The sequence below is a fragment of the Sus scrofa genome, chromosome X (assembly GCF_000003025.6).
Source record: "Sus scrofa isolate TJ Tabasco breed Duroc chromosome X, Sscrofa11.1, whole genome shotgun sequence".
NCBI lineage: Eukaryota > Metazoa > Chordata > Mammalia > Artiodactyla > Suidae > Sus > Sus scrofa.
The window spans coordinates 87,629,970-87,645,382 of record NC_010461.5 but is presented as its reverse complement, the minus strand read 5'-3'; the positions used below and the strand labels follow the sequence as shown (position 1 = coordinate 87,645,382).

Below are 15,413 nucleotides of genomic sequence, written 5' to 3'. Positions count from 1 at the left end.
ACTTTGTGATTGTGTCTAGAACAAAAAACTATGGTTTTTAATGAAGTCTGCCAGGCTGATAGAAATGTAAGTTCTGTTGTCTCTACTGAAAATAAAATTTTCTGAACTACTCCTTCCCCGTCAAAACCTTTTAAGACTTTTTTCTCCTTAAAGTAGACCAGGTTAGGAAACCTTTATCTATGAATGAGCAAAAAGGGAGCTCTGTGCATGTATTCCTATATTAATATCTGGTTATTTTTCTTTCTGTACTGAGATGAAATAACCCACAGAATAAAATCTTGCAAAGTGTTCATATTTAAAACACAGTTTGACAAGAGCTATGTTATCTAGCTGCTATTTAATGTGTCAGAGAACTATTATATTGATTTTTTTTCCTTTTTCTGTTTACAATAAATGCACAAAAGTTAAACTTGGGTAACATGGCTTTCACACAACCTACAGTGATTAGAGATGCTTTGGGCTGGGTACCAACACCCTTACTAATGCTGTAACAAGCAGTGTCCAATCACACCAGATGATGGTATCACTCCTTTTGCTTTTGGTTCTGCTACCAGCTCTGTTACTCAGTCTGCAACTGCAACAGTATTCTGATCCAGTGGTGAAAGTGCACCTCAGACTGGGTGCACCAGTTTCAATACTGTCTTGATGGGGAATGCAGCTCAACCAGCACATTTGCAAGATTATCCCTCACTACTGCTACTCGTGCATCTAGTGAAACAGTTGCTACACAATCAGTTGCTCCTTTTTGCCATCCACTGGTAAGGTTTGAACTCTGTTCTGTAACGGGGAAGCACAGTATTAAAGGTTGATTTTGAGATTCTTTTTTTGTTTGTTTGTTTGTTTGTTTAGGGCTGCGTGTGCTGCATATGGAGGTTCCCAGGCTAGGGGTCAAATCAGAGCTGTAGCGGCCGGCCTACACCACAGCCACAGCATGGTCAGATCTGAGCTGCATCTGTGACCTACACCACAGCTCATGGCAACACCGGATACTTAACCCACTGAGCAAGATCAAGGATCAGACCTCCCTCCTCATGGATGCTAGTCGGGTTTGTTAACCACTGAGCCACAATGGGAACTCCTGATTTTGAGAATCTTATTTGATACATTTATCCGAATGTGATTTAACTCTGTTGTTGGAGGTTAGTGTTATTGATGAAGGTGATAGAAATTAAATCTAAGCTGCTCCTTCTGGTTTTGCAGTTTTAGGTTTAGAACCAAATACTCTTTGGGGAAAAGTGACAACCTTCTGAGTAGTCTAGATAAACTGGTCTCTAGTAATAATAGAGTTACACTGAAATGTTTTCCTCAACTGTTTAGTACTTGTGTTTAGCAAGTATGTTTTTGTTTACAATCTGTTGGTATGTTCTGTTTTCCTTTTTTAAAATAAAACTTCCAAAATGAAATTTATCAGGAGATGAAATAGAACAGGAAAGAATATTTTTGGAGTATAAAATCTTAGAGAATACTAAAATAACAGTGCAATAATAAGTGAGTTAATGTGGCATCATTGGGGACTGGTAAAATATTTTGGCTGGTAGAGGCATCTTACATGCATGGGTTACCGGTTTCTAAATAGGTAAGATTCAGTAAAATACATTTAACCTATACTGAACATTAATGAGAAGGCATTTGTAAAGGATCTTGCTAAGGCAAAATGCAGTTAATAAAGGGTACTGATTTATAAGCATATAAGCTCAGTTTTATTATGGATGCCTCAGATATTTTAGAACTTGGGGAAGATACCGAGTGAGATATTGGATACATTTGATTTTATGGTATATATTATTATATTACACAGTATAGTAATGATTTCAGAGCTTTCGGAAACAGCCAAAAAGGTAAAATATTTTTTAAATTATGGATAAGAGAGAACTAACTTATTTATAATTTGTAGTAGTGATAATATAACCAATTTTGATTGGCTGTTAATGGCATTATAGGACACAGAAATGAAGAGGAGCATTAAAATAATTATAATGTTAGAATATTTAGTCACTATCTTGAGGGGGCATCATTTTAATTGTATACAAAATGAATTTTTGGTATTACAAATAATACCTATCTGTTATCAAAAAACAACTGGGAAATAAAAGTTTGACTCTTGGCTCTGTTATTTACTAGTTCCCTGACGTAGGACAAATTGCTCTAACCTCTCAGTGTTTGGTTTGCTTCTCGATAAGTGTTCAACCCTTTACCTTGTTGTGAGGATTAGGTCACTCAGTTAATATAAATAAAATGCTTAGAACCTTGTTTGGTGTGTATGTGATAGGTACTCAGTAAATAAGTGTTAGTAATCTTTGTTGTTTTTATGAAAATATACATTTCCCTGCAGTGTTACATATGTTGGATATTATCCTTTTTGTTTATTTTTTAAGCTTCGGTAGTTGAACAGTGAGAATAGTATCATAGCATCATGTTCCTTTACATTTCCTTAATTATTAGTAAGGCTGACTTCCCTTCAAATTATTTATTGATTAATTATATCTGTGTTGTGTGTGTGTGAGAGAGAGAGAGAGAATGAGAATGAATTCCCTTTTTATATCTTTTGCTCAGTTTTCTAATATGGTGCCCATCTTTATCTCATTTATATGTGGTTTCAGTATCTTAACGCTTTGATATTTGTATAAGAAATATTTTCAGACCTGTGATTTCTGTTGGTGACAAAGTCACAGGTACTGCTAACCTATGGGGTTTGTTGCCTACCTTCATAATTGAAGAAAGTACTCAATTTCTGCTAGATGGTAGGGAAAAGAAAGATGTAATTTTCTCCTCCCTCAAAAAAGAAGTATTTCCCCCAGTTTGTTACGGTTTTATTTTTCTTAGAGTTTTATAGATATTAAAATGTTTTAATCTTTAAATTAAGCTTTTAAGTTTGACAGAATTATAGATTCTCATGCATTTATAAGAAAAAAATACAGAGATCCCACATATTCTTTGTTTTCTCTTGGAGGTGACATCTTGTATTACTATAGTACAATGTCACAACCAGGATGTTGATTATCAGTGGTGAATAATTCTCTCACCACTGCGTCCCTCATTTTGCCCTTTCATTGCACACCTACTTCTCTTCTACTCCCACACTATATTTAACCCTGGAAACCATTGATCTGTTCTCTATTGTTATAATTTTGTCACTTAAAAAAGTTTTATAGGAGTTCCCATTGTGGCGCAGCAGAAACGAATCTGACTAGGAACCATGAGGTTTCGGATTCAATCCCTGGCCTCAATCCGTGGGTTGGGGATCCGGCATTGCTGTGGGCTGTGGTATAGGTCACAGATGTGGCTCAGATCCTCCATTGCTGTGGCTATGGTGTAGGCCAGCAGCTACAGCCCTGATTCGACCCCTAGCCTGGGAACCTCCATATGCCACAAGTGCAGCCCTAAAAAGCAAAAAAGCAAAAAAAAAAAAAAAAAAAAAGATGAATTAAAAAAATGTTATGGGGAGTTCCCGTCGTGGCTCAGTGGGTAACGAATCCGACTAAGAACCATGAGGTTGCGGGTTCGATCCCTGCCCTTGCTCAGTGGGTTAAGGATCTGGCGTTGCCGTGAGCCGTGGTGTAGGTTGCAGACACAGCTCAAATCCTGCATTGCTGTGGCTCTGGCGTAGGCTTGGCAGCTACAGCTCCAATTAGACTTCTAGCCTGGGAACCTCCATATGCCTCGGGTGCAGCCAAAAAAAAAAAAAGTTTATAATCTTTTGGGAATGGCTTTTTTTACTCAGTATATTTCTCTGTAATGAGCCATATTGTTGTGTGTGTCAGTTGTTTATTTTATTGCTGCATAGTATTCCATGGTCTGGATGGATCTCAGTTTGTGTTAACTATTTGTCCTTAAAATAATTTTTCCACTATAGGTCGGATGCCAGTTTTTCCTTGCTACTTTCTTTTTTTCTTTTTACAGCCACATCTGTGACATATGGAAGTTCCCAGGCTAGGGGTCAAATCAGAGCTATAGCTGCAGGGCACAGCCACAGCCACAGCAATGCCAGATTACATCTGCAATCTATGCTGCAGCTTGTGGCAGTGCCTTTTTCTCGTGTTCTTCTTCTTTTTTTTTAAGCAAATACTTCCATTTTATTTATTTTTTCTTTTTAGGGCCACACCTGCGGCATATTGGATTTCTCAGGCTAGGGGCCGAATCGGAGCTGCAGCTGCCGGCCTATGCCATAGCATTGCCAGATCCCAGCCGTGTCTGCGACCTTTGCACCTCAGCTTGTAGCAATATCGGATTCTTAATCCACTGAGTGAGGCCAGGGATTGGACCGGCACCCTCACGGAGACTATTCCCGGTTCTTCACCCGCTGAGCCACAATGGGACTCCTCTCACTACTTTCAATATTTCTTTGTCTTTAGTTTTCAGAAGTTTAATTATTAAGTGTCTTGGTATGATTCCTATTATTGTGTTGTCATGTTCATTGTTTCTTGTCTCTATCCCCTCCATTCTGCTGCTGAGTCCTTTCACTTAGCTTTGCATTTTGGTTATTGGTTATCTGGTTATCTCAGATTTCTACTTGGTTCTTCTTTATATCCTCTGTGTCTTTGTAGAGATTTTAATTTCTTTTCTTTCTCTCTCTTTTTTTTTTTTTTTGCTAAGCTATTTTTTCATGTGTTTGAGATGTGTTTATAATTTCATTTTGATGCATTTTTAACATGGATGCTTTAAAATAGTCATCAGATAATTCTAATGTTTCTGTTATCTTGATAATGTCTTTTTAAATTCAGCTTGAGATCTTTCTAGTTCTTGGTAGGATGAGTGATTTTTTTAATTGAAGCCTGGACATTTTCCCTTTCTTTGGCTTTTTTTTTTTTTTTTTTTTGTCTTTTGTCTTTTTAGGGCCACACCCATGGCATATGGAGGTTCCCAGGCCAGGGGTCTAATTGGAGCTATGACCTACACCACAGCTCACAGTAACGCTGGATCCTTAACCCACTGAGCGAGGCCAGGGATCGAACCGCTACCTCATGGTTCCTAGTTGGATTCGTTTCTGCTGAGCCACGACGGAAACTCCCTGGACATTTTCCTTTAAAAATTTTTTTTAACTTTATAAAAAATTAAAGTATAGTGGATTTATAATGTTGTGCCAATATCTGCTGTACAGAAAAGTGACCCAGTCACATTCTTTTCATATTGTATTATGAGACTCTAAATCAAATTCAAGACTTTTGTTTTAGCTGGCTTTATTTGACATTTCTCTTGCATAGGAAAGAAGGGTGTCACCTTGTTTGCTGTTATGTGGAATAGAACTTCATTTTCCCCAGTTGGTCTCCATTGCTACCCAGGGCAAGAGTCTCCTTGTTACTGCTGGACGGGGGTGGGAGTTCCTGCTTCTGATGTGGTTTCCACTGGCAATGGGAAGATATTGTTCATTAACTGCTGGCAGGGATAACATCCTGACTCCCTACTTGATCTTCTCAGTTACCATCTGACTAGGGTACTGGGACACCTCATATGAGCCTCAGGAAGGTGGAAGTTTAGGCTCCTCACTTGCTGTTGTTCTCTGGTATAGGTGAGGAGTGGGACCACGTTTTTTTTCCTGTGATGTTTAGTTATAGTATGGTGGTTATCATCTACAAGTTTTCTGTCTTGTTGGTCTGCCCTTTTCTTTGTCTTTTGTCTAGATTGCAGGCTTTTGTTGGGTTTTGTTTGGTTTGGTATATATCCATTGGTGTTTCTGGCTGGCCAGCCTCTTTAACTCTAAGCCTGGGAAATACAAGGCAAAAAGAAAACCTGTGGAACTCATTACCATAATGTTCCTTGGGTCTCAGCTAGTTTGCCTTCTTCTTTCCACCTTTCAGCGTTTTGTATTGTCCAGAGGTTTTAACTGTATGTAGCGAGAATAATAGGGAAAAATACATTTTCCTAGAAATGGAAATCCTTAAGATTTTAATTTTTATGTTGTCAAATCTCTTATGAGTTTCTCTCTGTGGACTTATTTGTATAGACCTTTTTCATCTTAAGATTCTTAATTCTTTTTGTTCTTTTATAGTTTATATTTTTAGGAATTTTCTGACTGTCTATTGATTACTTCAACATTTTTTAGAATTCTATTATGTTTTTTTAGGAATCTTTTTTCCCCCTAAATGATTAGTGAGTTAAACCATTGTATTTCATTAAATTCTTCCCTTATTGATTTGAGAGTTTGCCTTTCTCCTACACCAAATTATTTTATATGCTTGGTTCTGCTTCTGGATTTCCTATTCTCTTTTATTGATCTGTTCTTTCTTCTTCTAGTATCACCATTTTGTTATTATAGCAGGCCCCACTATCTTGTAGTATGTAGCCACATTCCCCCATTCTGTTAAAAAAAAATCCTGCCTATTTTCTAGGGCCAACAGTTTGTTAAGATAGTTGACATTTCCCTATGTTCCTAAACATTAAGGAATTAGGCTGACTTTGTTATCCTTAGAGCACTAGATGGAGAAAATTATGATATGGAACCCTATTTCTAGTCCAGTGGTTTTCAGCTGGAGGCAATTTTTGCCCTTTCTCCTAGACAATATTTGGCAGTATCTGGAGACATTTTTGGTTGTCCAGACTGGGTAAGTGTTACTGGCATCTGGGGGTAGAGTCCAGGGATGCTGCTAAATACTTTTCAGGGCACATAAAGGAAAATTTTGTTGTCTTTGACACATAACACTTCTGACACCAGATACATGGAGGTTCTTTCCACACCAACCAATTCGCCAACTCTCCAGACACCTTCTGGGTGTCCTACAATTCAGTTATGATGCCTACCACCTGGAGCTAGCACAGACCCCACAGGGTAAGGGTACAATTCCTCAAGACTGACCCCTACTTCAGGTGTCACCTGTATTTCTGACCAACTGGCTATAAACTGAGGGTTCCCATAATCCCTCCCTCCCTAAGTTGGATGATTTGCTTGAATAGCTCGCAGGATTCTGGGAAACATGTGGCTCCCAATTCCCAGTTCATTATAAATGATACAATTTAGGGAGAGCCAAATAGAAGAGATACATAGGGTAAAGTATGGGGGAGAAGCCCAGCTCTTCCAAGTCTTCTCCATGCATGTCACCCTCCTAGTATCTCCATGTGCTTGCCAACCTAGAAGCTCTCCAAACCCCTCCATTTAAGGGTTTTGATGGAGGTTTCATTATCTACGCAAAGAATTATCTGTCCCCAAATGTCAGTAGTGCAATGTTGAAAAACCCTGCTCTAGTCCTATAATTAGGAAAATGAGACTTTGTCTTTTAAACCCTTCCTTATTTAAGAGTAAGATTCCTTTAGCCTAAAAGCAAATCATGTTAAATGGCATTTGCTTCCTTAGTTACCTCTGGGTATGTGATTTTTAGATCAGGCCCCTGAAATTATGCCAGTATCTGAGACAGATGATCAAGATTTTAAAATATGGGCATAAATCAACGGTAAATTTAATTAGTGCTCATGAAGATGTTTCAGTAATGTGACCAGTTACAAAATAAATAATGCAAAATCAATAGCTTTCCCATGTTTAAACTATAGTAATTGGGAAATATAATGGAGGAAGTTCCCATTAACGGTTTCCACCAGAAGTATGAAATACTTAGAAATGAACTTTAAAAATGTGCATGACCTATAGGAAGGTAACCACAAAATTTTACTGAGGAATGTAAAAGAAGTCAGAATAAATGAAGAATACATAGGCTCAATAGTATAAGAATGTCATTTAGCTCCAAATTAACCTACACATTTAATGTAATTCTTGTGAAACCACAGTGGGAATCTTTGGGGGAAGGAAAAGGAGGGACTTCATAAGATTCTCAAGTTTAAATGGGGGTTTGGAGTTCCTGTCGTGGCTCAGTGGTTAACAAATCCGTCTAGGAACCATGAGGTTTCAGGTTCGATCCCTGGCCTCAGTCAGTGGGTTAAGGATCCAGCATTGCCATGAGCTGTGGTGTAGGTCGCAGATGTGGCTCGGATCCGGTGTGGCTGTGGCTGTGGCTGTGGCTGTGGTGTAGGCCAAGGGCTACAGCTCTGATTAGACCCCTGGCCTGGGAACCTCCATATGCTGCTGGAGGCAAAAAGACAATAAATAAATAAATAGGAGCTAAAGGCATGAGACTAATCATGTCTTTTGTTTTTTTAAGGAAAGGGATGGTAGAGTACTTGTAGAAAAATACATGAAAATATAAGTTTATTCTCTAACTGTAAGTTAAAAATATTTCACTTAAAAATAAATGAATTCTAGTGCTTCAGTAATTGAAACTCTCTTATGGAGCAGGGATAGAAAGAAAAATCAGTGAAAAAATTTTAAAGTACAGGAACAAACCTGGGCTTATGAAGATGACATTTCCAATCTGGAGAGAGAGGATGGAGTAGTGAATAAATAAATTTCAATAGCTGGCTAGCTGGGTGATTTAGGGGGAAAGGGATTATGTTTTGCCTAAAAAGATTAACTGAAAGAAATACTAGGTGAATTAAAGGTAGAAAATGAAACCATAAATATTTAAAAAGCATGGGTGAATACGAAAATGGGTAAATAATATTCCTTGGGTTGCAGAGAGGAACAATTACTTAAGTATAATTTAAAAATATATAATATAGTCAGTCAAATGGGTTCAAAAATAAGACTGTAAAATAGTATAAACAGGTAAGCTGGCCCCCATCTACCCTGTATTACTCCCTCCTCCCTCCCCCGCCCCCTTGGTTCAGCTAACCACTGTCATTGTATGTATCCTTCCAGAGTTTCTTCATGGGTTTGCTAGCAAATACAAATATATATATTCTTAGCCCTCTACCTTTTTAAATATGAATGATAGTATAATCTACACACTAGTCTATACCTTACTTTTTAAACTTACAACTTTTTATGCACTTATTTCAAAGATTTTGTAGCTCTTTTCACATGAATCAGTATATGGAGAGCTTCCTCATATTTTTTATAGCATCACAGAATACCATGGTATATAGATATGCTATAAATTATTGTCTAGTGCCTTGCTGATGGGTGTTTGGGTTGTTTCCTCTTTTGCTAATACAAACAGCGGTGCAATGGATATCATTTAACATGTACATCTTTGTGGATGAATTTCCAGAAGTATTACTGGAAGTATACTTGAAGAAGTATTCAAAAGAGGATGCATTTATCATTTTTAAAACATTAGCCACTTGTTTTCCATAGGCGTTATCCCAATATACATCCCATTAGAAATCTTGGAGCCTACCCATTTCTTCCCAGTGTCCTTAACAGAATGTGTTACTAGGTTTTTGTTTGTTTTTTTTCTTTTTTAAGGCCGCACCTCAGCATATGGAAGTTCCCAGGCTAGGGGTCGAATCAGAGCCGGCCTACGCCCCAGCCACAGCAACACCAGATCCAAGCCACATCTGCGACCTACAGCATTGGATCCTTAACCCATTGAGCAAGACCAGGGATTGAACCAGCATCCTCATGGATGCTAGTTAACCCGCTGAGCCACAATGGGAACTCCTAGTTTCCCTCCCCAACCCATCTATTAGTAAAATTGCTCTCAGTGTAGTTATGACTTGTGATTTCCCCTAAAAGTAAAGTTGAACACCTTCTATATATTTAAGAGGGAATTTTGAAACATGATATAGACACATAAACCACAAAGGAGAAAATAATGGAAAGATTTGATTACATAAAAAATACAAACAAAATTTAAAAAGTAAATAACAGACTAAGGTTGGGGAAATATTTGCAGTATTTGACTAAATAGCCTTGATATACATTTTTACTGAAAATTTGTAAGAGGAGTTCCTGTTGTGGTGCAACCGAAACGAAGCTGACTAGGAACCATGAGGTTGCAGGTTTGATCCCTGGCATCCCACAGTGGGTAAGGATCGGGCGTTGCTGTGGCTGGGCCATAGGTGGCTAGGAACTGTGGTATAGGTTGCATGCGGCTCAGATCCTGAGTTGCTGTGGCTGTGGCATAGGCCCTTGGCTACAGCTCCAATTCACCTGAGAACTTGCATATGCTGCAGGTGTGGCCCTAAAAAGCAAAAAAATAAAAATAAAAATCAATGCTGAGGAGACTATACTCCAATGAGAAAATGGGCAGATGATGTGAGTAGACAATTTTTTTTTTATTTTAAGTGAGAATTGCAACTTTCTTATTTTTATTTATTTATTTGCTTTTTAGGGCCACACCCATGGCAAATGGAGGTTCCCAGGCTAGGGGTTGGATCAGAGCTACAGCTGCAGCCACACAGGATCCGAGCCACATCTGTGACCTACACCACAGTTCACGGCAATGCCAGGTCCTTAACTCACTGAGCAAGGACAGGGATCGAATCCGCAACCTCGTGGTTCTTAGTCAGATTCGTTTCCACTGAGCTACGATGGGAACTCCTGAGTAGACAATTTTGAATAAAAAAATTACAGTAGCCATTAAACCCATGATGAAAATTTAGTCTCGCTGGTAGATAGTGAATTATAAATATTAAAACACCTTTGCTGTATTTGGTTATTTATTGGTGCTTCTCTTAAATGAAACATAGGGATAGTCCATGATATACCTTTTAATTTTTTTTTTTTGGTCCTTTGTCTTTTTTTAGGGCCACACCCATGGCATATGGAGATTCCCAGTCTAGGGGTTGAATCAGAGCTGTAGCTGCTGGCCTACATCACAGCCATAGCAATGTAGGATCTGAGCCGTGTCTGTGACCTACACCACAGCTCACAGCAACACCGGATCCTTAACCCATGGAGCAAGGCCAGGGATCGAGCCTGTGTCCTCTTGGAGACTAGTCGGGTTCGTTAACCACTGAGCCATGACGGGAACTCCCTCATGATACACATTTTAAATAGTTGGAGATACGTGGTAATGTTCCCAATTCTTTCCCAGGACCTATCCCCTCCACCCCTAATGTCCTTAGATGTTTTTCAGAGTCTAACATCATATATTGCCATGAATTGTTCACAGCTGTATGAGGGTGGCAATAGATTCAGATGCAGTTACTTGTTAAGCACTTTTTCCTTTTGAAAAGGAAGAAGAATATCTGTCATTATCTATTGGAATCTGGAAAAAGTTGGTTTAATTCAGCAGAAACTTTTATTGAGCATTTACTACATTGTGCCGTGAAGAGATAAACTTTTAAGGCTAAACTTTGTTTTCAGTTGTTAACCTATTAATCTTATATGTGTCTTTATGTACTTAATTTCTTATAGCCTTATTTCTTTTATAGTTTTTATTTTAAATTTTATTTATTTTTTTTGTCTTTTTAGGGCCGCACCTGCGGCATATGGAGGTTCCCAGGATAGGGGTCTAATCAGAGCTGGAGCCGCCAGCCTACACCACAGCCACAGCAACGCCAGATCTGAGTCAATCTGCCACCTCCACCACAGCTCATTTAACCCACTGAGCGAGGTCAGGGATCGAACCGGCCACCCCATGGTTCCTAGTTGGATTTGTTAACCACTGAGCCACGACGGGAACTCCAGGAACTCCTATTTTAAATTTTAAAGAGGCCAGGTAATCTGTTTTCTGAAACTTTATTCCAGACTTCTATTTTAAAATTTTTTTCGTAGACTCATTATTGTATATTTCCCATATCATACAATTTACCCATTTAAAGTGTATAATTAATTGGTTTTTACTATAGTTGTGCAGCCATCACCCAAGTCGATTTTAGAACATTTTCATCACCCAATGAAGAAACTGCATACCCATTAACTGTCACCGTCCATTCTCTCCTCACCCCAGTTTTGGCAACCATGAATCTGCTTTCTGTCTCTATAGATTTCTCTGTTCTGGACATTTCATATAAATAGAATCATATACATATATGGTATTTTGTGATTAGCTTCTTTTACTTAGCTTAATGTTTTCAAAGCTCATCCATGTTTTAGTATGTATCAGTACTCCTCTTCCTTTTGATGGCCAAATAAAATTCCATTGTATTAATGTATCCCATTTGATTCATCCATTCATTAATTGATATTCATTTGGATGTTTTCCTTCCACCTTTTTCTGTTAGGAATTTTGCTGCAGTGAACATTCGTGTACATGTTTTAGTTTGGGTATATATTATTTCTTTTGTTTGTATACCTAGGAGTGGAATTACTGGGTCATATGGTAGTTTTATGTTTAACACTTTGAAGAAGGGCCATACGGTTTTCTAAAGAGATTATACTGTATTATATTGCCCTCAGCGTTGCATGAGGTTTCCAATTTCTCCATATCTTTGCCAACACTTGAAATTATCTGTCTTTTTGATTATAGTCATTTTGGTACATATGAAGTAGTTTCTCATTGTGGTTTTGTTTTCCAATTCCCTAATGACTAAGGACATTGATTATGATTTCAAGTGTTGAATGGCTATTTGTATCAACAACTTTGAATGTTTCTGACCAGTCTTTTATAGTTCTTGTCTTCCTCTGACCACAGCCTAGAAAGAATATTTACTTTTAAGGATTTCATATCCTTAGGTTTTGCTTACCTGGATAATCTAGGATAATTTCCACATATCAAGTTAGTTAACCTTGATCTCATCTGTAAAGTCTCTTTTGTCAAGTAAGATATCATATTCACAGAATCTGGGTATTCGGCTGTGGCCATCTTTGGGGACCACTTTTCTGTCTTCCATACCATCTTAACAATATAAAATTTTCTGATCCGGGAACATGAGGTCTTTCCATTTATTTAGGGTATTTTTAATTTCTTACAATAATGTCTTGTGTTTTCTGGATACAAGCCTTGCACTTCTTTTGTTAGATTTGTTCTTAACTATTTGATTCCTTTCGAACAATAGTAAGTGGAATTATATTCTTAATTTCATTTTTGGATTGTTCATTGCTTACGTAGAGAATTGTAATTTATTTTTATATTGATCTTCTAGCCTGCAACTTTGCAGATTTTTTTTTTTTTTTGTCTTTTGTCTTTTTAGGGCCGCACCCACAGCATATGGAGATTCCCAGGCTAGGGGTCAAATCAGAGTTGTAGCTGACGGCCTACACCACAGCCACAGCAACTCAGGATCCGAGCTGCGTCTGTGACCTACACCACAGCTCACGGCAACGCTAGATCCTTAATCCACTGAGCGAGTCCAGGGATCGAACTCAAAACCTCATGGTTCCTAGTCGGATTCATTTCCGCTGAGGCACGATGGGAACTCACAGAATTTGTTTTGTTCTAATAGATCTTTTATGGATCCCTTGGAATTTTCTGTATTCATGATCATGTCATCTGTTAATAGAGATAATTTTACTTCTTCCTTTTCAATCGAGTGTCCTTTATTCATTTTCTTGCCTGATTGCCCTGGCTAAAACTTCCAATGTGTTGTTGAAGTGACAAGAGCAGACATCCTCTTTTTTTGTTTTTGATGGCAGTGGGAAAGTATTCAGTCTTTCGCTGTAAGCATGTTAGCTGTGGGTTTTTCATGAATGCCCTTTATCATGTTGAGGAAGTTTCTTTCTCTTTCTAGTTTGTTGAGTGTTTTCCTCATGAAAGGGTTTTGGATTTTCTCAAATGCCGTTTCTGCTTCTACTGAGAGGAACACGTGGTTTTTAAATATCATTCATATCTTAAACGTCACCCTTTTAAAGTGTAAATTTCAGTATTTTTTTTTAAAAACGTATTCAAGGTGTGCAGCTGTCCTCACTATGTAATTCCAGACCATTTTCATAGCCCCCCAAAGAAATCCTGTTGCCTTTAGCAGTCCCTCCATACTACCCCCTCCTCCTAGCTCCTGGCAGCCACTAATATACTTTCTCTTTATGAATTTGCCTATTCTGGGCATTTCATATTAATGGAATCATAGAACATGTGGCCTTCTGTGTCTGGCTTCTTTCATTTAGCATAATACTTTCAGGATTTATCCGTGGTGTAGCATGTATCAGTACTTAATTCTTCTGATCCTCAGGAGAGCTCTTCAGCCTTCTCTTTCCTTGGTTATCTCTGCTAACCTAGCTGGCCTGCAGCCTAAATTACTGCTCTCATGAAGCTACTTACTTCCTGTTAATTGTTTACCACCAAAACCTCTATTTTTTTTTTTTTTTTTGAGAGAGAGTCCTTTGGCTTAAACTTCCTCTCATTCTTTTTCAGATAAAGTCAGTTCTTTTGGACATAGCTGCATAGCTTGGGAACTCTCTGTTCTTATGTGCTCCCTTTATCCCTGGGTAAAATCTTTGAACCAATGCTTTGGGTGCTGGGCAGTGACGGTTGCCTCTGTTCTTCTTGCTTATCTCTTCGGGCATTCAACCTCAGCCCGGTGAGGGAGCTAGGACAAAGCAATCAGAGTGATTACTGGGGCTCTAGCATTTTCAGCCTATTGCGCCTGGTGTAGAGCCTCTGCCCTATGAGTGGGGGCTGACTGAAGGAAGGGAGCCCCCCTTAACCCCTGGCTGTACTCATCAGGTACTCACTAGGTGCTGATTGTACAGCCCTTTAATTACGTTTGGGAGGTGATGAGAAATGCTGGCTGCCTCTCCTTCTAAAGAGATACTGTATTCCTTGGTTGGGAGCTGAGGGAAGAGGGAGTCCAGGCTTCTTGGCTGCTCCTGCCTAGAGTGTAGCTTCTCTCAAGGTTAGCAAGGCAATGGAAAGAAGGAACAGAGTGCATTTTGTTTATGCCACAGAACTCTCATGGGTAATACTGAATTTTAGCAGATTTTCTTGAATAAAGCTTTCTTTATTTGGGGTATACCTTCAGGACAATTTCCAGAGATTTCAATTTAAATATATATATTATTATTATATTATATGATATTATTATATATAATAATATTATGTATAATACTATTATATATTATTATATTATTATTATTATTATATTTACCATAACTGGTTTATATATATATAAACCAGTTATGGTTGCTTCACTGGGGAGTGAGTCCCTAGGATTTCTTATATCACAATTCTGGAAGTGGATCCCTGTCCTATGTTGCTTACTTTTTTAGTCAAGTAGAATTTCTTATGATGGTGCTAGGAGGCTGGCCATACTAAGCAGTACAAATGAATTGTTTTTTTTTTAATCAGGCTTTTACTATGTCATATTTATTAAATATCAGGGCACTTGATTTTTCTTGCTTTGTTTTTGTTTTTCCATATAAGTGAAATCTGTTATAATGGTGTTTTACTTGTTAAAATTCTTTTTACTGACATAGTTGTCTGTCAATTAAATTTAGGTTTGGATCCAGCATCTACTGCTGTTGCCACTACTAGGTCAAGCACCATGCTGTTTACCTCATTTTCAAATGCTTCATCCTCCACTGCTGCTACTGGGATCTCATGTAAGTTACTGGTTGCAAAGAAAATACCATTATTTCACGTCAGGCTACTTAACTCATCTTGCCAGTATAAGCTATGGATTTCCTACATCTCATAAATTATTATGCTTGATCCCATCTATAACTGCTCATATCAATAGTAGCTTTGCTTAAGAACCTAATTGTCATGGCTTTTGCTGTGAATTTTATATTAACATGATTATTACAGCTTAATGTGATAATTTTAAGC

The 15,413-nt window shown here is 38.1% G+C and overlaps 1 protein-coding gene across 12 annotated transcripts in view; it reads left to right on the top strand.

Annotated features, from left to right (window-relative positions):
* NUP62CL (nucleoporin 62 C-terminal like) overlaps window positions 1-15,413 on the top strand; it is a 79,641-nt gene that overhangs the window by 12,914 nt on the left and 51,314 nt on the right. For 11 of the 12 annotated variants that reach the window (XM_013983760.2, XM_013983740.2, XM_013983737.2 and 8 more), the window contains one exon: window positions 15,083-15,187. In XM_013983760.2, coding sequence (XP_013839214.1) covers window positions 15,130-15,187 — 58 coding nt within the window. In that variant the 5' untranslated portion in view covers window positions 15,083-15,129. Of the gene's footprint in view, window positions 1-13,984; window positions 14,313-15,082; window positions 15,188-15,413 lie in introns of those variants that run through there. The other variant, XM_021080097.1, reaches the window with a different exon arrangement.